Source organism: Somniosus microcephalus, chromosome 11, assembly GCF_052327205.1.
Source record: "Somniosus microcephalus isolate GS21.2 chromosome 11, FLI_Smic_1.0, whole genome shotgun sequence".
Lineage (NCBI taxonomy): Eukaryota > Metazoa > Chordata > Chondrichthyes > Squaliformes > Somniosidae > Somniosus > Somniosus microcephalus.
In genome coordinates this window covers 187843801-187869325 of record NC_140997.1, presented here as the reverse complement: position 1 = coordinate 187869325, position 25525 = coordinate 187843801, and the positions used below count along the sequence as shown (strand labels likewise).

The following is a 25525-nucleotide window of genomic DNA, read 5'->3' as shown; positions in this document are numbered from 1 at the left end:
AGTAGCAGATTGGAAGGAGCCGGTGGCATAGAAGTTGAGAGCCACCGTCACCTTCACTGCCACCGACAGAGACGTCCTGCACCTCAGCTGTGGCTGCAGATCACCGCCAAGCAGCTGGCAGATCTCTGTGACCACGTCCCTTCTGAATCGCAGCCTCCGAACACACTGCTCCTCAGACATGTTGAGATAGGAGAACTGCTGGCGGTATACCCTGGGTGGGTAAGGCCTCCTTTCCCGATGCCTGTTGCCCCCTCTCCGTCTAGCCAGGGCTGCCACTCTCTCACGGCGTCTGTGAGCCCTTTGAGAAAGCCAGCGTTGACACCCATTGCAGCCCCCATAATATGCTGGCAAACAATGAGATGTCAATGAAGGCAAAGACTAGTGGAAAGCTGTGGCCTGAAGCCAGAAGTACCTGTCCGAGTGTTGGGCCAAAGCAGAAAGCTATCTACCTTGGTCTCTCTCCAAAGATCCGTTTCTCAAGAAGGAGTGCTGCGAAATGGCAGCCTTTTATAGTGCAGGAGTGCCCTTTAATTTGCGCCCCCCGCGCCCCACATCGGCTGAGCACCGTTCCACTAACAGTCGCTAGGGGCGCCAGGCGCACAATGGGGCATCGCCACTGAAGTTCCGGCTGGGGGCGCACAAAGGGCGTTGCATGAGGAAATGACGTCATGATCTGCGCGCGCAGCTGAGCGCGCGCAAAGACTTTGCGCCGCCGCTAAATCGCTAGTGAAGTTGGGGCGAGGCGCAGATCGCGCTGCGCCCGGGCGCTAGGCGGCTAGCGCCCGACATCTACTCCTCCTAAGGCGCTAACGGCTGGCGCAACCAACTGAATTTCTAGGCCATAGAGCTTTCTTTAGCTTGCAAGTGTTTAGAACCAACTCTATATCCAGTAGCACCTCATTGGAACAACCTCCCTAACCAGTGACAGATCGTTTCTGTCATCTCTACTGCAGCTGCCATCTATTGCAGCAACATTGGTGCCATTGAAAAAATCATACATTGGTCCTCTGAATCCTTCCACAATCATCCCCAACACCAATATGACCAACATGACCAATAACAACACCAACCTTCTCCGCCATCACCTGATGCTGCACAGGACACAGGGCATCAGCACCCGACCACATTGCTGCCCGGGAGGCCAGCAATGTCCTCACCATGGCCAGATTTACTTCACTTGACGCTGTACACCCTGGCTGCCACATGATGCGCCAGGTTGACTCCACCCCACACCAGCAGCATAAAGCATCCCTATAATGTCCAAGCCATTTCTTTAACACTCATCACAATAGCAAGGGCGGGGGGGGGGGGGGGGGGGGGGGGAGAGTTATGTCTCAACATTCACTAGAACTCACTAAGACACTTCTGAAGATGCACACAGATCTGTCAAATAAGGTGAAGTGTTGAAAATATAGATTTCACTGTATGACAACACATTAACAGAAACTTCACATGAACATTGGCTAAGCCTCTCAAGTGCCTAGCCTTGTGTGTTGTTAGTTGGTATGATTGCAGTAGGTTGAGGGTGAGTGTGAGGGGTGGCTAATGAGCTGGGGAAGTGATAATGTAGATATAGAGGGATAGGTGGAGGTGCAAGGTAAGTTGGTGTGAGTAAAGATGTGCAGGAGAAGGGTATGGAAGGCAGAGTGATAGGGATGTGATGAGTGGCACAGCAGGGTGAGTTTGAGTGTGGCTTTGCAGTAGCGTTTCGTGATCCCTGCTTATGTTCTCCTGTGCAATGTGCAACCAGGCTCCGTTGATCTCCTGGGGAGGGCTCTTCCGCCCATGGGAAGGGAAGAGAATCTCCCTGCGTGTTGTGACTCCCTCTATAAGCATATGGAGGGAGTCATGCGTGAGCCTGGGTGTAGCTGTGCACCTTTGTGCAGCGCTTGTCAGTGTTTGCAGCACCTCAATGCTGCAGCACACTGACATCACAACTGTCAAAATCAATGTGGCCATGGTCCCTTTAAGGAAACCGGCTGATGACGCGTCATCAAATGACGTCATCAGACCCGCCTCCTGTTAATTGGCCAGGAACCCCACAGGGCGGGCTTAACAAGGCCAATCTATGGAAAATCATTTTCTGAGAGCGACTGCAGACTTGAGCGGGACCGGAACCCGCCAACCAGCTCTCCTACTGCCATCCCGCCTCCGCAGGGAAAATCAACCCCAAGTGTCTACATGTAGGGAAGACACATCTTTGGTGATGCCTCATCCTAAGAGTCTCCAACGTAGCCTCTTTCATGTGTTCATCCTCCTTCTTTTCATCACATCAAAATAAAGTTATTCCCATTAAGAAATCCATGCTTAGAGTGCAAAGCAGTAGTTTGAGCAGAGCTGAGTAAACGTAGCAGCAAAGTCCTGACTCAAGCCCCACAATACTAAAACCATCACAAAAAAAACTATTCAGGCAAAGTAACACCAACCTTCAGTAGCAGCACACAAAATGGCGTCTTCAATGTGGTATCCGCATCAGAAATATCTTGCAGCAACTCTTACTGTCGCTGATTTAGTGGTGGTGATTATTTGGAGCTGGTTTGCATCAAAAATGGAGGGGAATAGGGTGCAGGTGTTCGCCAAGCCCCTTTACTCCATTTAAATGTGGCAGAATGGGCTTGTGACAGGCCTGAACGGGAACTGGGGGTTTTTTTGGGAGGAGAATTCAGGTGCAAGTTTTTGTGGTGAATTTGAGGTGGTAGCCTTTAAGAACACATTTTTCTCTGTTTACTTGCCCAAATCTGTCGCCAAACTGGTGGTAACTCAGAAGAGAATCCAGGCCATACAGTCTGTCAAAGTGTTATTTGACTATTAGCTTGAAAGGTTCGATGATACTGTTCCTAATGTGCACACTGAAGTAAATGAGTTTGAAGAGCAACAACAACTTGTATCTATATAGCGCCTTTAATGTAGTAAAACGTCCCAAGACGCTTCACAGGAGAGTTATAAAACAAAACTTGACACCGAGCCACATAAGGAGATATTAGGGCAGATGACCAAAAGCTTGGTCAAAGAGTTTTAAGGGGCGTTTTAAAGGAGGAAAGAGAGGTAGAGAGGCAGAAAGGTTTAGGGAGGGAATTCCAGCGCTTAGGGCCTCGGCAGCTGAAGGCACAGCCATCAATGGTGGAGCGATTAAAATCAGGGTAGCTCAAGAGGCTAGAATTAGAGGAGCGCAGATATCCCGGAGGATTGTGGGGCTGGAGGTGATTACAGAGATAGGGAGGAACGCGACCATGGAAGGATTTGAAAACAAGGATGAGAAGGATGAAGATAAATGGGTTTATTATTTGCCTGGACCATGCTAATTTCCAGATTACCCTGTATGGTCAAGTTTCAGGTAATAGGAAGCATGGGATTGCTTTGCAGTAGGCACAAAAAAGTATCTGTAGAGTGTTCAAATCATAATAGTGATGTCTTATTAAATAGTCAAAAATTGTAAAAAAAAAGTTAAAAATGAATTTAAACTCTCTTAAAAGAGGACTGCTTCTACAATCTAACATTACAAATTTAGGTGTCTGTGATTAGTACATTGCTATTGTTAGAAAATGCCAGCCATCAGCATGGCAATGAAACAAGACGTACTGGCTTAGGTTTTCTGATCACAATACCTGCGGTAACCCAATTAAAATGAATGGGCTATTGTCAGCATTATGATCGGAAAAGCTAAGCCACTTACGTACATTAAGATGTATAACCCACACCTCATTAAACAGACAGAATTGTGTGTGACTGTGAAGGTTAATAAGATGCTTTGTACTTATAATTCATTTTTATTAGGTCTGACAGAATTATAAACTTTAATTTTCCTGTGTTTCTGACCAAGACAGTTTATTCACGCAACTTTGTCAGTGAGGGATAATCAACTATCACCTCCCCCGCACCCCCCCCCCCCCAATGCAGAAAATGTCAACTTCAAACCCACTTGTGGATTTATAGCTCTCTTGTACGCAAAATAATCATAAACTCATTAGCAGGCTGTGGTACAGGCTGTTTTAAAGTGCTGACATTCAGATGTCTACAGTTTCCACCCAAAATATCTACTGGTAAGTCATTGCTGTGAATTGGTTTTGCTAATAAGATATATTTAAGACCACAGGGTACCCATTCTCTAGAATATTTGATTGTCAGTCACCATAAGTTGCAGTTAGTTAGCACTTCAGTCTAGTTTCCAGGGTGCGAATGAACATGGTTTAGGAAGGAGCAAGCCGGCAAGATTTTTGCAAAAAGCAAACAATTACTGAGCAAAGGAATGATATTTGGCCCTCAGGACCATGGGGGTATTGTTTGCACCTGCTGCTTCAGTGACAGGGAAATAATTCAACAATGCAGAAGGTGAAAATGTGTTATTAGTACACGCTATCTCTCAAAGCAATTTACAGCTACTTAGATGGACAGAACATTCTGTTAAATCACTATTGCTTTTCTCAGCAAACAAATTACCTTTAATTAAACAAAGCAATAGATATATTTTGCAACATTTATGCTAAAACACTACAAGTTTTCAGAAAAGAGAGGAATATTTCCCAAGCTTTCATCATTTGGGCTTACTGGCACAATTAAAATCTATTCCTTTGATCAGGAGAATCCCCACAGAAATTCACTCCCAATACCTTCAGGACTGAAGGTGAGAAAATTGGGCGAAAACTGTGTAAACTTGACTGTTTTGAACACTTCTGCATATCAGAGGGATTGTTGTCTCTGAATAAGCTCAATTCTAGTCAGGCGGCAACAAAATATTAATTTGAACCCATTTTAAGGACAGAGTAAGTCTCATCTTGTTTCATTAGTTCTTTCTATAAGCCTGTTGCCTGAATTTTACAAATTTTAATGAAGTAAAATGTATGACCTTTTCTTTCATTGTCAAGCCGCTATATCTCTCTGAATTTAGGGATTTAACTTGCATGTCAACAGAGAAGCTGATAGAATTATAGTCACACTTACAGGGACATCCACATACTTGGAAGCTGCTTTCACCTTTAAAACAAAATAGAAAGAAGGGAAATGACAAAAAAAATCCTTAGAGTAAATGCACAGCAAAAATATATTAACTTATTGAGTACAGTTTTTGAGACATTTAAGAAACATTTACTAAAACACAATGGCCTAGAAATTGGGTTGAGGCGCCAAACTGGCGCCAAGTTCGCCTGAGCGCAGGATTTAGCGCAGCGTTCCAGTCTTCAGCGATCGTCCGATATTCAGTTTCATTGCCCCTAGAGGGAGACGGGGCGAGGCTCGAGGCGCTCCGCGTCCCTCTTAGGGCGCTGAAACTGAATATCGCAGCGCAACGTGCCGCAGCGCCACACGCTGCAGCACGGCACGCTGCGGTACTGCAGGCCTTCCTCCCATTGTTAAGAGGGAGGGGCCTGCAACAGCGCGATCCCTGATCGCGAATGCCGACAAAAGAGCCCGGCACCGAGGAGAAGTGCCGGGCTCTCGGGAAACAGCCAGCAATGCCGCGGGGGGGGGGGGGGGGTCAGGAGGCCGGGGACAGAGGTGCTGGCAGGCGGCCGCCGAAAAAGGCGGCCGCCCTGCACCTCCACCTTAACTTGCACCGCTGCCGGCACAGTAAGGCCCCGTGAACCGGGCGCGGGTAGCGAACGGCGCAACTGCGGCGTTCGCAACCAAATATCGTGAACGGGGCGCGAATGGGGCGCTGCGCACACTGATGACGTCATCGGTGGCGGCGCAGCGCAAAAGGCTAACGCCACCATTATCGCCCCAACTCAATATCGCGGGAGACGCAGCCAGTGGCGCTACAGCCACTGCCTGCCTCTTTAGGCGCTAACAAGTGGCGCTACTCACCCAATTTCTCCCCCAATGCCTTAAATAATTGCACTTCGTAAAATGACTAGAGTGGAACCTCCATTAACAGCCATAATGGAAGGGGCACACCCCTGGTGGACTGTATAGATTAACAGATAATCAAGAGTCCCCAATTTTGGTCTTACATGTATGATACAACTATACGTTAGGCATCATGTATGATACAACTATACGTTAGGCATGTAGAGGAAGGAAGAAAATTCCAATACAAATAAGACAAGTTAAATGTAATCCATCTTGTGCTGTAAGATTGATTTATGTCAGAGAGAGGGGATTGGTGTTAGCAAGATGTACAATGTGACATCTCACACGTGGGTTTGTTCGACAAAATTCTGGCAGATAATCAGGAAGGTGGATAATTGGAATAATAGAGGTTCTACTGTATGCTCTGCACTGTAAATACAGCAACACTGGATGAAAACTGCAAATATTTCCAAATCTGTTATTTTCTGAACATGAAGAAAAGTCTATTTTCATTTTCTCTAAATTATACTAAGACATATAAATTAATATAAAAACTTTTTTCTTACAGTGAATGAGAGAAAGGATGAGAAGAGAGTCCCTTCATCGTATCTGGACAGTTTGGACAGTACTCCTTCCAAAATAGTGACAAACTAATGGAAGAAAATGATTAGAAGCAAATTAAGTTATTTGCTAAAACTTTAACAGTTCTGTTTCTTCTGATCTTAAAATAGATAATTGTTACCTGACAAGGTACATGTTGAAGAATCTAAGCTTTAACCTACCTCTTACTTTATTGCAGAATACGTAATTCATATGAATGAATTGCAAGGATGTGTCTTGCTACTTATATAGTCCAATGCACTGTTGTATATATATATCTCACTATTTCTGCAAATTGGATCATTAATTTTCATATGAATATGATCTTGACGAGATATAGTATTATCATTGTTTGGTTAAGTTAGTAAATTGCCTCTCCATCTAACCCCTTTCCTATAACTGAATCAAAATGACTAGCAGAAACACCTGCAGTGTGATTTTTTAATTCATTACTACACTCTGGAAGGTTCGTTAACACTGTTAAAATAGTGATGTGTTTGGCATCAACTAATAGCATTTAACAATGCTTACAATGATAAGCAGTTACTTAGTAATCATTCCATTAAACATTTAAAGAAATTAGAGAATGGCAAGTGAAAGGTACATTTTCAATGTGGTAAATCTATGAAACTAGCCACAATCTATTCTATCTGAGATTTAAGATGCCCAATTGTGAATATTGAATTCATTAAAGTTCCCACAGAAGGCAACTCTTAAGGGGGTGTCTTAATTAAGATTTCAGATTTCTAAAACATAGTCCTAATAGCCATTCTGCGCGGTACCTTAGCAACCATGAGGGTTATCATTTCTTTGACAGTTTCTTCAATCAACTCATCGATTTTAGAATGGTATTGCCGCTGAAAAAAATAGAAAAGCACATGGGCAAAATGCGATATTCACTTCTAAAACAACATGCTGGCCTAGATATGTCAAGTCTTCACCTAATAAAATATACACACTTTTCTCCTTTACTTAGCTGAGGTTCGGGGAATGTTTGGAGGTATTGTAATTAAATTAATGTAAAAGTATCTGTGCTAATTAGTTCTGTCCAAAAACATTTAATCATCTACAGTATTTAGCTAAACGTCTATTCAGTATTCTAATATAGTTTTTTGGGAATTATTTTTACAATACAGTTTAAAAATAATTTGCAATTATATTGTTGATGAGAACAGCCTTCATACCTTCTCTTTAATAGAATGCATCCCTATTACCTTCCTCACTGATTTCAGTCCCTTAAGGAGATGTGCATGCAGAACAAGGTTTGTATATTTATTAATCAAAGCACTAATAACAATATACACTTCTTTACAGAAAATTAAGTTTATCTCAATCTCATCCTCTCTAGAAAAGGAGTTAAAAGATACTGGCCTAGAAATTCCTAGCTGCTTCCGCCATGATTTCAGCATATGATTAGGGCAAGCCATTTTTTTCAACAGCAAAATAAGGCAGATGCGCTTACACCGGGTTTCTGCCCCATAATCGACCTCTTGAATTCCCTCATGTTTTGGCCCTACCTGTGATCCATCTGCCGAGTCCCAAGTGAACTGATTTACGGTGGTACTGTGGCTCTGAGTTTTCTGCTTTTACACTTGCACTGCACTCGGGGTAAGTTAGAACGAGATTTACAAGTTGCAGCTGTTGCCAGGATCAGCTGAGACAGGCAGAAGTGAGGAATTTGTAAGTCTGAAGAGTGCAGAGTTTCAATAGCAATTTCTGCAGCTGAGAATGACTTTTTGGCATTCTACTTGCACAGACCTAAATTTCCTCATTATGTTTAAATAATTCACAAATCAACTTTTAATCGACAAAACAGTGGAAAATTCTTGTTACATGTGCAGAGTTATCTATTAATTTCCAGAAAGGACCTTTCAATGTGTGAATTACTTCCTTCAGGACATAACATGTTTCTGATAAACAACTAATACAGCCAGCAATAGTACAATGTCCCCAGTACGTATATTTTACTATTAAGTAACTAATCTGTTAATTAAACAGATGAACAATGGCACTATTATTTCTTTACTTTGGAATAAAGTCATATTTATTCTCATCTGATTTATGCACAGCTCACTTTTTAGCCTTATTAATTAACTGTACAGTAATTAGTTTGAAATAGTAAAATGAGTGATGTGCAAATCTGATTATAGATCATCTTTCAATAAGGGGTTGCTATCATTTACTGCAAGGAAATCATCATCATCACAAAGATCATGGTCCTGAAGTTTCATGGTCTTCTCTCAGTCACCCATTGTAAATGTGGCAGGAGACTGGCAGATCTGCCAGAGAAATGGTGTACCTGGCTGTAAACAGCCATTTCTGGGGGGCTGGAAGAACCCCCATGGAATTTAAAGGACCTTATCTTTGATAGTTTTATCATATACTTGCATTGTTGTAAATTTGGCTTTGTAAATAGGGGCATTGAATACAAACAAGGAAGTCATGCGAAACATTTACAAATCTCTGGTTAGGCTTCAGCTGGAGTATCGTGTACAATTCTGGGCACTTTTTAAGAAGGATGTCAAGGCCTTGGAGGAGGTACAGAGGACATTTACCAGGATGATACCAGGGATGAGCAACTTTAGTTATTTGGAGAGATTGGAGAAGCTGGGATTGTACTCTTTAGAGCAGAGAAAGTTAAGGGGAAACCTAATAGATGTCTTTAAAATTATGAGGGGTTTTGAAATAGCAAGTAGGAAGAAACTGTTTCCTCTGTCAAGTGGGTTGGTAACCAGAGGTCACAGATTTAAAATAATTGGCAAAAGAACTAGAGGGGAAATAAGGAGATTTTTTTTTCACACAGGTTTGCTGGAATGCTCTACCTGCAAGGGTGGTGGAAGCAGATTCCATAGGAACTTTTAAAGGGACATATACTTGAAGAGGACTAATTTGCAGGGTTATGAGTTGTGGGACTAAATTGGACAGCACTTTCATAGAGTCACACAGGTATGATGGACTGAATTACCTCATTCTATGCTGTATGATTCGATGATTATTGATTAAAAATGTTGATAAAATTAAAATATTTCATATGCTCAAGGAAACCCTTTTTATCCTTTGGGGCCTCAAAGTGCTCGCACACTTAATTTAAAAATCCAGCTTTGAGTATTTGTTGAATTCTGCTTCAAGTGTGTGTCATCCTCACTGAGCCCCAGGTATATCAGGGATAACACAGTGAGATAACAGGTTAATCTTCCAATAAATAAATTATATGAATGAATTATTCAAACAAAAGAAAGCGAAATAAACACTCAGAAAATTATTAATCAGGGTAACCAGATTAAACTTTGGTTATTGAATAAGATTTCAACACTAAAAGAATAAAATCATTAGAGGGGTGATGGCCAATCCTACACATCCAATGGAGAGCCATGCTGGAGAGCAGAACTGGGATTGCTATCTAAAACATGTTATTCTGTTAATCCTGTAAATACAGAAATATAAAATAGTTTTGAATGTTTCTCTAATTCTACATTATACTATTCCACAATGAAATTGAGTGATTAATCTTTGCAGATATTCTTTAATAATTAAATATTTATTTTTGAAATCTGTAGTACAGATTCAGTATTCAAAGGGTTAAAGTAGCTATATTAGAAGGTACTGCATTGTTTAAAGAATTATACAGATTACAAGTCATCTTTATATGCTATATAAATATTTTGCTTTAAAAGTTATAATTTGGTAATAATATGCTGCAACTGAATCTGATTTCTATTGTAAGCTCTTGACTGGAACCAGTATTTTCATGGAAAAGTGTTAACTTACTTCCTGGCCCACCTCCATGCTGCAAAGCTTTGTGGACTGTGACTTGGCATCAACCATCACATTAAACATGGTGCATATTGACTGCGGGACACGGAAATCTGTTGACCTGCTTGTCTTCTGTAGCTTGGCTTCAAATGCAATCCTAGTCCTATCAAAGGAAAAAGGATTGTTTTAAAATCTGAAACACAAAATAGTGTCAGGGCCATCTGTCAGGGTACATGCTTACAAGTGTGCAAATGGTATTTTTTATTCATAAATGTTTATAATTTTTTTTATGTATTCATCATACCTTTATAGAAAAGATGTCAAATGGCCTCCAAACATATCTTCCAATTCTCCTGTACATTACCGTCTAAAATATTCCAATTACTTTTTACTTCTACATGTAATGAAACTAGTAGAGGCAGCTTGTGAGATTATAGCATCATATTTCACACCACCTCTCTAACTATGTTACCAGTAAGCATTCCCATGTAATATCCAAATCAGATTACGTTTGTAAGTGAACATAATATGGAATTGTTGACAGCAATTGATTGACGTGCTATGTCAAGCATGCTGCTGTAATACAGCAAGGGTTCCTTTCTTTCTGAATTGGCAATCATTAACTATAATTAAATCTTACAGATAATCCACTAAATAGGGATTATGCGCTCAGACAAATACTTGTTGGGTTTGCTTTCCATTCCCTCTAGAAAGCCTAACCTTTTAACACATGACTCAATCATATCGCTGGACATGAGCTTTAGTCTTTGCTCCAGGTGTTTTGCAAACTCCTCCTCTGGCCAATGCAGATCTCTAATGAAGGTCTGCAGTGCATCCAGTTTCCAGAAGAGATCTTCTGAGGTTCCCGAGCCATTGCTGAAAAAACAGGGAAAACAGCCGTCAGAGTCAGTCTTAGGCCACGGTCACCGATTATGGAGACTGTAGCTCAATGCCTGGGGTGCACAGCAGTCTTAAGCAAAGGAAAGATGTTGGGTATAAGGTCTCCATAGTCAGAGCTCTGGATTTTTTTTTATCATACACCTTATCTGGTTTGTAGTCTCATGTTATGTAACACTTAACAATTCATCCGACTGCAAAGGAAAAGTTTTAGAAATTACTGGAGAACAAGTATGTTTATTAAAAGTGTATGGTAAAAAGTAACCTGGGTTTATAACCACAAGGGTATGTGCGGTTATTTTATGTTGTGATTTCATGCATACTTCAAAACATGTCTTTCAAAAACAAGAACTAACTGCTGGGATCAGGTGGCTTTGTGGTAACTAGTGGTGAGCGAGGGTTTGCTGTTCCCTTGAACTGTAACAATTCAGGCCACTCGGCCAATAGCTGTCATATTTTGGGGGATTATGACTAGATAATTTTGAAATATTCAAATATGCTTCTCCACAGAAAATTCTGAACTGCACAGGAATATGTAGGCTAGTTATGACCAATACCCTTTGATGAAACGTACCCATGTAATTCAGAGTTCTAGCAGCTTGGCTTCACTGTGAGATTTGAAACATATTTTCTTGTCTCATGTAATGCATCCTCGCAAACCACTAATGCCAACACTGTACTTTTTTTTTAGATGTTGTACACACCATGCATTACCATTACTGCTGGCATCATCTTCAGAAACAACATATGGCAGTGTGCGTTTCCAATGTGATGGATGCCAGCTGCACTGAAGTAATGAATGCTTCAGAGCGTGGAGAAAGCTACCGTGGGATGAGACTATATCCCAGCATGCCAAGGTAACCCTCACCTTGTGGGAACTCTGTGGTGACAGGAACATATTCCTAAGAGGGCTCATTTGTTTTTGGGACTCTTATCAGTTGTCTACAGAAATCTCAGTTAAAGTAATTTAACTATTGCATGAAAGGGATTGAAAATATTGCATGAAAGGGGTTGGAAATAGTCCAGTTCCATTGGAAAGATATAGAATCAAGCATTTTGTAGCCTACTCAATTTTGACATAACATATCCATGTCACAACAAAGCGCTTTCTGCGAGCATACTGAAGTTTAATGCCATTACTTCCGGAGAACCAAGAACACAACCACACAGCCAAGAATTATGAGCTGTATATGTCATCAGCCTAATTTCTCTCAAGCACTATAAAAAGTACACTCCTCAATATAACAGTCCTTGGAAGCCAAGTATTGTGCATGTTATAATGAGTTGCATACTATACTGAATGTCTCATAGTATAAAATGTATCACAAATATATTGTGAGTCAACGTTCAGTAGCCTAATGGCAGAGAGAGTGCTAGAACCGAGAGCCTTGTACTGAGGGTGGGGTGCACGCTAACAAGATTTTATTGTGGTTGTTGACTTAGCTTTCCTGTGATGATTGATCCATATCTTTCCAAACTATCACAAAGCATGCAAACAGAGGAAAATGGAAAAGGATTTACGCTTTCCATTTTCATATGTTTCCTAATCTAGTCTTCCATATAGTCAACCTGGCATGAAAGTGTTTTTCCTTGTCTTTGGAATGATTCCACTTTGCAGTGCTGTATACCATGCTTTGAGCAATTTAAACACATTTAAACTGTTAAATGTGCATACAGTTAACAACTTTACACATCACTTTGTTAAAATGTTTCCTTTTAAATAATTCAAATTAGGGCATTTACAAAAATGCACAAATACAAGGGATCAACCATCTTTGGGCACTGAAAGTGAAACGTTTTGTTCTTGTACCTAGTTGCTTAGTTCCTAATTATACAGCAGTGCTATTGCCAGTCATTCATTGGTACAGTTAAACCACTGGATAACACGTCTAACTCACTGAGGTTTAGGGGTACTGAATTCTGCCTGTGGCATAACCAATAAAATGTTAAAGCTTTTGCAGGTACTTTTGATGATCTGTGAGACATTGAGCAATAAGATGTTTATATCTCAAGTATGGCTATGAGGTGACTTGCAGCCACACAGGGGCTGTGCTAGTACCGCATATTTTTTAAACAAATGTGGGTGATTAATAAAGTCTGATACAATATATCCTGAGTATTGTGTGAGACTCGCTGGGTTGTATGTTGCCTAGTATATACATGAAAGTGGAAAAACACTGCCGAGAGAATCTTCCACCCCCAAGAGATGCCAGTTTCCCTGAATTTGATATTTATAAGCTACAAGCTTCTAAAATTTATATTGTTTCCAACATTTTAGAAAAAAAATGCTTGTTTCAAAACTGAATTAAAAAAACATTATTTGTAAATGAGGAAAGGGCAATGTTAACTATTTAAGTATACAAGCACATTATTGGCTATTTTTCCTGAGAAATCTAAAAAGGACATCCCCACTGAAGGGTTAATGGCATTCTGGTATGGTTTATTCTTACCCAAATTCTTGATTGAAAAAACAAGTAAATAAAAGGACAAATTCATGCCAGGTTACTATAGGTGACAAATCAGACCTAACGTGTATTGAATACACACTCAGCGTCATATATAGTAGCGATCCATGACGAAGCAGAAAAACTAGGCATTTGTGGGAGGTTAACTGGTAGATTTGGTACTTTGGGGAGATTCACATTTGGTAGATTCACATTGGGCAGATTACTTGTTAAACTCCTGTGGAAGAAACAGACAGAAAGAAAATACCATAACAGTGACAATGTAGATGCAGATGTATAAGCATGTGACACCTCTAAATAAATCTGCAAAACTATCAAAAAATTCACAGCAATAAAAAACTAATTACAAAAATAAAATTGTGTTATTTAAGCATGCGTATGTGAGATGCGAGCTTGCTGTGGATTTTCTGAGTGTTGCAACAGCAAGAAACAAGCAAAGTTAGAGAAAATAAGGAAGAGAATACCACGCATCAAGAAGCTTAGAAGCAAAAAAGTAGATTATTGACAGAAACAAAAGAAAAAGCTTGTGGCATGAAATATGTTATTACATTTAAATAATCACTAAATGAAAACCATCTTTTTGTTCACTCACAACTTCCCTGAATGTGGAGTACTCTTTGATTTGTGTGCACAGTTACCTGCCATTATAAGCACCCATCCCATCAGTAAAATATGTTTTATTTAATGTTATATGCATAGCAAAAAACATTGTCTACTCCCAAGTGCAGTCGCCCCCCAAAAAAACTGTACAGATATATAGAAATGCAGAAAAAATCTCAACCATTGTGTTGTAAGTAGGCTAAGGAAATCTCTTATTCTAGAATGGTCATCAAATTAATATTTTTTGCTAGGGATGTATTTAATAATCATGATAAAATGGATAATGAGGATCTTTGTGTATTAATTTGTAACGGGTAACTAATCGTAATAGGTTCATGGAAATGGGAGTTAAATACAACAATTCGGAATTTATATGCCTTTAAAAAATGCAAAATTTGTACAATATAATGAAATAGCTGCAAATCAGAATCTTTGCCATGTCAGAAGAGCACAAGAATAAATCACTAATAGAGTGAAATACAAATATTCAAAATTCCCAGCCATGTTAGCAATAACCCTTACCTTTAACCTTACTGGGTATTTAAAAACACAAACAGTACATATCATTCTGATCAAATTGACTATAAAACAACCAAAAACACAATAGGAATGGGTACTGGATTGGAACCAGATCAGCCAAGTAACAGTAACCTTTTCACATTACCACATTTACAGTCAATAAATTACATACTTCTAGTATCTGCTAGTGGAAGCCTTTCCCACTAGAAATTCAGCCAGTGTGGGTTTTCCATCTGTATTATTTTAATAGCATTATTGATGTGATGATGCTAAAAAGTGCCTGCTCTTACACTAGAGTTAGCCTTTCATCTGCTGCATGTCTCCAGACAATGATGGACCTCACTTATGTGAGTGATTCACTACACTGGAGTAAATGGTATACACCTGAGTATTTGGATTTAAAAAGTCTGAAGTTTAGCACTGCATAAACACTGAAGACCTTGGACTTATACCCTGAGTTCAAAGAAAAGGAATTAAACTGGGAACCGTAAGGAGCAGCTTGATCAGTCTCGGCCCCTAGTGCTCTTATATTGCAGGTCCTAAAGCAGCAACACTATTTTTTTATTCAAAAAGCCAAAAATAAAGGCCAGCTTGTTTCTTAGGATGAATAGTGTCCTAACAGCAGCTCAGGAATCAGTAGCATCAGGTTTTTAATGGGGCAGTTTGCCTGTGAACGACACCTGTCGCTGTTAGTCTGGCTGCAATACCCTGACATTCATTTGCATGAAATTTACATCGCTGTGCCCTCTTCAGGCACAGTCAGGGACAGACACCAGAAAAACCACAGAGGAAGTTTGGCTGCAGTACCATTTAGAGGCAAAATGAGAAAGGGATCTGTACCCAGATTTTCTCTGCATTATTACCATTTTTGAGACTATCTGGCAGCAGGGCAGAGGCGAACAGGCCCCAATGGTCCTTTAAATAGGCAAAAATGGCATGGGTTTCACATAAGTTTGACAGTATTGCCGAAAAAACACTGGGGGGGGAGAAATTGGGTGGAGCCGCAAACGGGGCGCCAAGCTCACCTGGGCGCCAGATTTTGCGCTGCGATCGGAGCAGCAGCGATCGCCGGAAATTCAGCTTGAGCGCCCCAAGAGGGACACAGGGCGAGGCTCGAGGCGCTCCGCGTCCCTTTTAGGGCGCTGAAACTGAATATTGCAGCGCAACGTGCCACAGCGCCACACACTGCGGCACGGCGCGCTGCGGTACTGCAGGCCTTCCTCCCATTCTTAAGGGGGAGGGGCCTGCACCAGCGCGATGAGCGATCGCGAGTGCCAGCAAAAGAGCCCGGCACCGAGGAGAAGTGCCGGGCTCTCGGAAAACAGCCGGCAATGCCGCGGGGGGAGAACAGGAGGCCGGGGGCGGAGGTGCTGGCAGGCGGTCGCCGGAAAAACGGCCGCCCCGCACCTCCACCTTAATTTGCGCTACTGCCGCCACAGGTAGGCCCCGTGAACCGGGCGCGATTAGCGGGTGGCGCAACAGAGGCGGTCGCTGCCAAATATCGCGATCGGGGCGGTAGCGGGCTGCTGCGCACACCGATGACGTCATCGGTGGCGGCGCAGCGCAACAGGCTAACGCCGCCATTAGCGCCCCAGCTAAATATCGCGGGAGGCGTGGCCAGTGGCGCTAAAGCCACTGAGTGCCCTCTTTAGGCGCTAACTGGTGGCGCAGCCCACCAAATTTCTCCCCCTGGGTCTTTAAACTGTAAAGTAACAGCAGATTGTAAAGTAGTTTAACAGCATCCAAGCACTGCTAGGACATCTAATACTCAGCTATGTAATCAGAAAATGTACCCTATAAGCAAATTACAAATATACTTATATGTAGAGATGCCACAAATAGTTGTGCCAACTGTTAGTTTGCATGCATTTCATTGCCAACACTCAGTTAATGTTCATTTAATTCAAACCTTTAGACTTACATATATATTTAAGACAAAAACAGTCTGCACTTTATCTTGAGGTTTGAATTAACATACTATATAATTTTCATGTTTGCTTACCAAACAACACAAATGAAAGCTTTACCCAAAATGTATGCAAACAATTTATGTCAAGGGTAAAAATATCAAGTACTTTGGGTATTATTGTATTCTCAGAGGAAACCAGACTACAAATGGGTGACTTTGTGGCATGGCTACACCATTAAAATGATAGCTCCCTTCATACCTACACAGATCAACAGCACAAGCAAACAACTGGGGGGGTGGGGGTGGGGGTGATTTTAACCTTACCCACCTGGCGGAAACTGGGCGGGTGAGCAGTTAAGATGCCCCAGGTTACTTACCCGTTGGAAAGCCGCCCGGATCACGATGACCGCGGTTTTTACTTAGCCTTTTTAATGGGTGGCTAAGTTGGTAGGGGCCTCCTATAAATATACCGATCGGGGTCTGATGACTTCATCGGGTCCCAACTGTGATTTTTAACTCATGCCTGAGCAGGGAAGTGGCGGTGGCTTTCCCGCCAGGCTGAAGAGAGTCAGGACCTGCCGAGAAGGCCGACTGCTGGTTAGTTTTTTTTAGTTTTCTAATTGTCTTTTCTCCTATTTTCCTGAAATTGCTGGCTCAAGCTGGTGCTCGATTCCACATACACTGTTCATCCTCTGAGATCTTATCCAAGTGGCTACTCTTCATGCGTGAATCTTGACAATGTGAGCTGGGAGGCTTATTATTCATGGAGGAATCATCGTCAATCCCCAATCCTGTCTTTACTTGACTTTCACTCACATACGCTTGCAGCAGGAATTACTGGATAGTGATCCAGGAACTCTGGTTGACCATTCCCCTTCCTAATTTAGGGGCAAGAAGGGCAATTGGAGCACCCAATATAAGATCAGCAAACTCAGCAGACTAGGCATCATTAGTTTTATTTGGCAGAATTTATTGGCCATCCTTAGTTGCCCTGAGGGCATTAAAAGTCAACCACCAAGTGTGGAACTGGAGTCACATGTAAGCCACAGTGAGTAGGAGTGGCAGATTCCCTTCCCTGAAAAACATTAGTGAATCCGTTGGATTTTTACAATAAATCAGCAGCTTTCGTAGTCACTTTTGCTGCTTGTCTGCAAATCATAGAATCACAGAAAATTACAACGCAGAAGGAGGCCATTTGGCCCATCGTGCCTGTGCTGGCTCTTTGAAAGAACAGTCGTGCTTAGTCCCACATCCCAGCTTTTTGACCATAACCCTGTAAGTTCCTCATCCTCAAGTATCTGTCCAACTCCATTTTAATTTTTTTTATGGAATCAGCTTCCACCACCTTTTCAGGTAGAGTGTTCCAGATCCCAACAACTCTCTGAGTGCAAGAAATTCTCCTCATCTCCCCTCTAGATCTTTTGCCAGTGATTTAAAATCTATGACCTCAGGTTATTGACCCACCTTATTTAACCACCTTATCAACTTGTCGTGCCACCTTTAAGGATTTGTATATGGACACCAAGGTCTCTCTGCTCATCTACACTTTTCAAAATCATGCCATTTATAATGTACTGTCTTTCCATATTAGTCCTCCCAAAGTGCATAACTTCACATGTCTCCATATGCTTCTGCCCATTTCACCATCTTGTCTATGTCATCCTGAAGCCTATAACAATCCTCATCACTATCTACTACGTTGCCAAGTTTCGTATCATCTGCAAACTTTATAATGCTGTGCCCTACACCCGAGTCTAGGTCGTTTATAAAAATTGAAAAGAGTAATGGACCCAAAACTGACCCTTGGGGATCACCACTGCAAACCACCTCCCAGTCTGAAAAACACCCATTCACCACCATCACCCTCTGCTTCCTCTCACTGAGCGAATTTCGTATCCATACCACCACTTTCCCCTTAATTCCATTGGCTTCCATCTTCTTAATAAGCCTCCTGTGTGGCACTTTATTGAATGCCTTCTGAAAGTTCATATATACATCTACTGCACTACCTTGATTACCTTCTCTGTTACCTCATCAAAGAATTTAATCAAACTGGTCAGACACAATTTGCCTTCAACAAGTCCATGCTGGTTCTCCATGATTAACCCATGCCTTTCCAAATGAAAGTTTATTTTGTCCCTGATAATGGTTTCCAATAACTTCCTCACCACCAATGTTAGGCTGACTGGCCTGTAGTTTTCTTGTTTAACCCTCTTCCCTTTCTTGAATAATGGTATAACATTAGCAACCCTCCAGTTCTCCGGCACTACTCCTGAATCCAATGAGGATTGAAAGATTGTGACAAATCCTCTGCTATTTCTACCTTTGCTTCTATCAGCAACCAGCATTCCATCTGGACCAGGTGACTGATCAACTTTCAGTAATGCTAATCTTTTTAGGTCTTCTCTATCTATTGCTATCCTGTCCATAACTTCCCTCTCCTCTTTGAGTGTAACCTTCACATCATCCACTTCCTTTGTGAAGACAGCTGCAAAGTACTCACTTAATAGTATAGCCATGTCCTCTGCCTCTACATGAACGATCAGATTTATTGAATTCAGTTTCCCAACTTTGCAAGATTTGAACTTAGAACCTCTAGGTTGCTAATCCAGCGTCATTTCCACTAAGCCACTGTGCCTATACATAAGTAGGACCTTGCTGGCCATATTGACTCAGTTTCATATTGGGAAGTTTGTTTACTAATTGAGTCATCAGAGAAAAATGAGAGAAATTTGTCAATGTAATTTGTATTTGCTTTACTCTCATTTGCACTTTTACTGGGAGGAAGATACATGGATGTATTAATGTACGTTGCTAAATGTTATAAAGTACAGAACAAATCCTCAAAAATATATATTTTACATTAATTTTGCATCTTCTTTGCATCTGAGTTTCCACTGTGCAATACGTAACTAGAAGCATGGGGGGTAATTTTCACTTTGGGTTTGAGTGGTAAACTGGTGGTTGTGGATCGGCCGCCCATTATACGCCCTGTCCGATTTTCATTTCTGTGGACTTTAATGAAAGGAAAGTTGGGCAGCGGTTATAACGGGCAGCTGATCTGCAACCACCACTTTTCCACTCCAAAGTGAAAATTACCCCTATAATTTCTAATTTAAGTATCTTAATGTCGCTACTTTACATAATTCAATGGTTTTACATTGTGCTTAATTAAGTTTGCTAAATACAGTTTTAAAACTTAGTCAGGCAATCTAGGTGTGAAACATTTAAAGGAAAACTCCAGGCTATATTCGACTTTTTCACTTTTAAGTTTGTGATCAGAACTTCAGTACTTTACCTTCAAAACTCACCCACTTCTCAATTTTTTAAATTTAAATCTACTGGTAGCAGTCCTTTTCCATCAAATTACTTTCATAATGTATCTCACACTATTAACAACATGAATTTTATTGGCATGTCTGCACCCAGACTTTCCAACCCATATGAATCTGCGTCCCGGTTACGTCAACTGTACAAGTGAGACACATAGGGCCGGAATTTGCGGTCGGAGCCGTACCTCTGGAGTACACCTCCGACCCGATTTTAAAAAAGTCCGCACCTATCTGTTGGCTCCCGGGCTTTGGAGACTTCGGGTCCTGGGCCTGCAGGGGTATGCCTGTGTAAAGGCCCACGGATCCCAGGGACGCAGGCGGTTCTGAAGCGTCCCTGGGATCACGTGGGCCAGGCCCACCTATCAGAAAGAAGGATTCCATTTACGAACGGAATCCCCATAAGCATATGAAGAATCCCCAAACAATTAAATAATTCACACAACTGGAATAAAAATAAATGTTCCCATTTTCAAATTTAATTAAAAGTCCCTTTAATGAAGCATTTACAATAAAAAGGTAATTTTTTGAAAAATAATTTTAAACATTTTAATCCGGGCCAAAATTTACATAAGCTAATTTTAAATGTTTGTGTATGATTTTTTATTTTTACATTTTTAATTTAACATTGATATTAACCCTTATGCTGTTGAAAGCAGGCTCCATACCTGCTTTTACCAGGTGTTAAGGATTTTGTGGGCATTTGCTGGGCAGTAGTTGGGCAAACAGCCCAACTCTGCGCCAGCGGAGGTGATTTTTGGGTCGGTGCGGCAAGGCGTACCTTGACAGATCGCAAGTTCTGGGTTTTCGCATATGCACAGCGCATGTGGAAACCTGAAACTTGCGGGGCCTTTTACAAGGCTTACGAAGGCATACGCTGTACGCTCGCCGTCATGGGGAACGGAAAATCCGGACCTGTATAATTTTTCAGTGATGTTCCCATTCATGGCAAATACAGGTTTTGACTGCCTTTGTTTTCGCACACCTTTTTCAGTCTAGGCACTGGAGTTTCTGCACTATGACACCATGGTCTTACAGTGTGGCAGGAGAAACCGAGGGGTGTGGCAATCAATCCACTACTGAAAGTTTATTTATGCCAAGAAAACATTCTGGGCAATGTGGAAACAACCAAAACACAATCAGAAAAATGAATATAGCAAACTGAAAACATTTCTAATTCTACAACCTGGAGTTTTCCTTTAAGTTGAATGCTGATAGTTAATTTAACTTTGCATCAAGAAGTTCAGTTTGAAGACTATGCTTGTTCACATAAAATGTGATATCTTGGCACTGACTGCAGCCAATTTAGTCACAACTTGTGTAAATCTTCATCCCTCAGCATCCAAACCCAAAATATATCAAATGAGGTGTCCTTACTTTACAGGTTCCCATGATTCTCGGTCAAAGCCCCTGTGAATCGACTGTGCAATAGATGACTCCATCAAGTCGACATATCTAACCACAAGAGGAGCGAAGACATCTTGAAGGTGTTTGTGGAATTTTCCATTCAACAGATTATCTAAAATTGAGAATTAAGGAACAGGTTTATTGAGTTGCATTATTAGGACATAGAAAGATTAAGAACAGGAATAGGCCATTCAGCCCCTCATGCCTGTTCGGCCATTCAATTAGATCATGGCTGATGTGTGCCTCAACTCTATTTTCTGTCTTTGCTCCATATCCCTCGATAAAAATCTATCTATCTCAGTCTTGAAAGCTACAATGTTCAAGATCCACAGCCTCTTGGGGGAGAGTTTCTACCAGCCTTTGGGAATTCGCTCCTGAAATGGCTCAGCTCTAATTTTAAGATTATGTCCTCTTGTTCTTGATTCCCCCACCAGAGGAAATAGTTTCTCCATATTTACCCTCTCAAACCCTTTTAACATTTTAAGCACCTTGATCAGATCACCTCTCAAACTTCTATTCTCAAGGGAATATAAGCCAAGCTTATGCCACCTGTGCTCATTATTTAACCCTTGTCAGGTCAGCTGTGGCTCAGTTGGTAGCACACTCGCCCCTGAGTCAGAAGGTTGTGGGTTCAAGTCCCACTCCATAGACTTGAGCACAAAAATCTAGGCTGACACTCCAGTGCAGTGCTGAGGGAGTGCTGCGCTGTCAGAGGTGCCGTCTTTCGGATGAGACATTAAACCGAGGCCCCGTCTGCTCTCTCAGGTGGACGTAAAAGGTCCCATGGCACTATTTCGAAGAAGAGCAGGGGAGTTATCCCCGGCGTCCTGGCCAATATTTATCCCTCAACCAACATAACAAAAACAGATTATCTGGTCATTATCACATTGCTGTTTGTGGGAGTTTGCTGTGCGCAAATTGGCTGCCGCGTTTCCCACATTACAACAGTGACAGTACTTCATTGGCTGTAAAGCGCTTTGAGACATCCGGTGGTCGTGAAAGGCGCTATATAAATGCAATTCTTTCTTTCTTTTATACCCATCTGGTGAATGTGTGATGCATCCCCTCTAAGGCCAGTTTGATAACAACATTAGGTAATGGTAGACAGGACATTTTTGTAAACAGTTTAGGGTTATCAGCTGCTTATTATAAACACCATGGAGCAGAAATTTGTCAGCACCCGGTTTTGGGTGAGAAGGCGGCAATGCGGTTGCAGCACGCTCCTGAACTGAGAGGCCCAAGGCCAGCCTGAAAATGGACCTCAAGCATTGTCTAAATAATCTGGGTGAGTTGTGGCACCGGTTGTACCTCCACAGGCAGCTTGCCTTTCTGTGGGAATGAATTCTGGCAGCAACCTCAGGTAAGTGCTGAGGGGGGCGGGGGGGGGGGGGCGGTGTGGGAGGACAGTGGGGGGGGGTGGGGTGGAGAGACGATTGCGGCCAACAGTAGTCAGGATGCTGTGGAGCTGGCTGGAGCACTCCTGTTCCTCCTGGCTCCACAGCAAAATGTACATTTTTGGGGGATTACCATTTTGATGGTGGCCACTTGCTAGGCCTTATCTATGCAGGAAAACCTGAGTGGAGCAGATGCAGCGACTGCTTTCTCAGAGTAGCTCAATTTCTCAAAAGGGTCTTGAAAAAAACATTAGACTCCTCAATAGCTTATGCAAAGGGCCTAACCCCTGTTTTGGGTGGCTGCCTGAAAAATGGCCCCACCCAATACAGGAAACTTTGAGTTATCTGGAGGCGAACCGTCTGGCAAGCTCGAGCCACTGGCAAAAATCAGGAGCTGTTTTTTATTCTTTTCGTTTCTTTTCTTTGCTTTTTTTTTCCCCAGTCAAGCACTGCAAGGTCTGTAGCTATAACAACAGCTTCAGCTACAGATGCTTGCAGCTGCAGCTGTTGCTAAGCAACAATGTTTGTTGTCAGATACGGAGATGAAAATCTCCGTATGTTTCAATATTAACTCTGGAGTGTTCGGCAGTTTTGAGGGAACGGCAGCAGCTCGGTCCCATTGGTGCCGGATAGCACAAAGTTTCCTGTATCAGGTTGGACGTCTTTCAGTCATCGTAGGGGCGCATGAAGTTGGTCTTCAAATTTGGCCCTTGTTGTGCCGGTTCTATGCCTGTACAGGTCTAATTTCTAGGCCTATTACTTCACTGTGTACTCTATTAATCCTCTCTTACATTCTCAAACCTCATTACATGTGGACTGCTGGGGCTTAACAAAACTGATCAAGATTTATTGTAATAGAGGCTTGAATTAATAAAGTTAAGAGCTAATCAAGAAAATAATGGTAAAACAGTATATGAAACTTTTTATTAAAAAGTGATACATACAATCACTCCTCAGGAAATCATTGAGCAGCTGAAATAATGGGAAGCTGTCCCAGGTGTCCGGGGCCTGTGTCTCCAGAGCAGTGTCCATATCTACCGCAAACAGTGACAGGAAGGTTTCTGCATGTTCAACCATCAAATCTGACCACCAAGCAAAGGCCTTCGAAGGACAAAGCCAGAGGAAAAAAAGAATGAATACAAATAAAATCTCTCAACCATTTCATAAAGCTCTGTAGTAATCTGGATTGGGTCTAACTCTATAGGGTAGATGTTTATATTATGGAACCAAAGGAGTTATTGTAAAGAAACAAGCATCCTGATATGAGGCCTCAATAACAGAAGTATTCTAAATCTCTCTCTCAATCCAATTCGTTCCGATGGAGAAGTGAAGTAGAGTCTGTCTTCCCAAACTTTGTACAACATAGGACATTATAATCATTTGCAGTTTGGGCAACATATACAGGTAAAATAATCCAAATTTTTGTTGTTCTCTTAACAATAACTCACTGAAGTCATGCCATTTACCAGCTTACTACAAGACAATGCTTCTTTAGGTAGGTTGGCTATTTTTAGTTTGCACTCCAAATATTCATGCAGCTAGGACTTGTGCATGCTTTCCAGCCTTTTAGGCAGGCTTCCAATGAATTTTTGGGGGTTACATTCACATCCTGGGTTCCTGAGATGTGAATGTGTTTAAAATGCATGCATGTCTGTCGTGTATCTGTTGCTGGCTAGTAACATGCAACATGAGTGGCGCCAGCAGTGGAACTTTATACAATAATGCTGAGGCAACATAATGCCAGTTTCATTTTACATAGATTGCTTTGTATTTTTTTTATGGTCTGATATTACACTAATTAATGTAACATTTTTCATAGCTGATCATAAATATGAAATTATATATTTGAAATTCTGGTTGTTTGTTTAAAAAATAATTGTTGGAATGAATTTTATGCTCATTGTCTCTCCTTTTGTAGTCTTCTGAGATTGCTCACCCTGGAGTCCAGCTGGGATGACAAGTGAGTGACTGTGCGCCTGTGCGCATTTCCATGGTCTCTGGTAATGTTGCTCCATGGTCAGGGAGTAGGGGGTTCTAAATCACAACCTGAAGTAGAACCTCTAACAAGTCTCTTGCTATCCTGTCACTTTGATACCTCACCTCTGCTCAGTGCTGTAGGCCAATGACCTAGCAAAGATTGGTAGATTAGCGTTTTCGTAAAACCCAAGTGGAAAAGGCAGCTAAGGCTGGGAATCAAACCTTGTTCTCCCAATTTGTGGCTTGGCAAACTGACAAAGAGCACCACGGGACCACCAGCTAGCTGAAACAAACTAAATGGCCCAGAATTTGCTGGAGCGGGGCATCTCGTGGCGTGCCCCGTTGGTTAGATTGTTTTCCTCACCCTTCAGCTCGAGAATGTTTTGTGCTGCAAACTGTTGGACGTACGAGCTGCTAACAGTCAGCGGGGCATCTGGGACAATGGGACCAACAGTCTATCTGCTTAACCAATGAGATTTAAGGATAGAGAAAGAAACAGAAGAGTGATGGAGAAGGAAATCGGGTGAATAAGAATCAAATTATATACAGAAAGAAAAATAGAAAGAAGGAACAAAAGGTTCGATTATTATATTATTAGTATTAGCATTAAACTCGCTGTTATTTTCCCAGTAAATTCTGGGCCAATAGAATTGTCTTGGTTGTGACTGCAATAACCAAATATAACCAGTCACCTACATTTAATAGCAGCAATTGTCAAGATATTCCATTATGTAGCGTAATGACATTTTAAAAAGGGCATTTTACATTTTAAATTTGCTCAATCTTGTTTTAAACACAAGTCCAATTTTGGATCCCTCTCTATTTCGTCCTAAATGGTAGTCAAATCCATAGATCAATCCTGATGTAGGCTAATTTATTTTACAATACCTG

The 25525-nt window shown here is 41.6% G+C and overlaps 1 protein-coding gene across 15 annotated transcripts in view; it reads right to left on the bottom strand.

The window, feature by feature from the left end:
- Positions 1 to 25525, bottom strand: part of cadpsa (Ca2+-dependent activator protein for secretion a) — a 583962-nt gene that overhangs the window by 126269 nt on the left and 432168 nt on the right. For 9 of the 15 annotated variants that reach the window (XM_086001517.1, XM_086001514.1, XM_086001512.1 and 6 more), the window contains 8 exons: positions 23602 to 23758; positions 21234 to 21375; positions 13582 to 13716; positions 10858 to 11013; positions 10153 to 10300; positions 7167 to 7241; positions 6351 to 6434; positions 4939 to 4971 (listed from right to left, as the gene is read on the bottom strand). In XM_086001517.1, the coding sequence (XP_085857643.1) occupies positions 4939 to 4971; positions 6351 to 6434; positions 7167 to 7241; positions 10153 to 10300; positions 10858 to 11013; positions 13582 to 13716; positions 21234 to 21375; positions 23602 to 23758 (930 nt within the window). The remainder of the gene's footprint in view (positions 1 to 4938; positions 4972 to 6350; positions 6435 to 7166; positions 7242 to 10152; positions 10301 to 10857; positions 11014 to 13581; positions 13717 to 21233; positions 21376 to 23601; positions 23759 to 25525) is intronic. The other 6 variants (XM_086001519.1, XM_086001522.1, XM_086001525.1 and 3 more) reach the window with 2 other exon arrangements.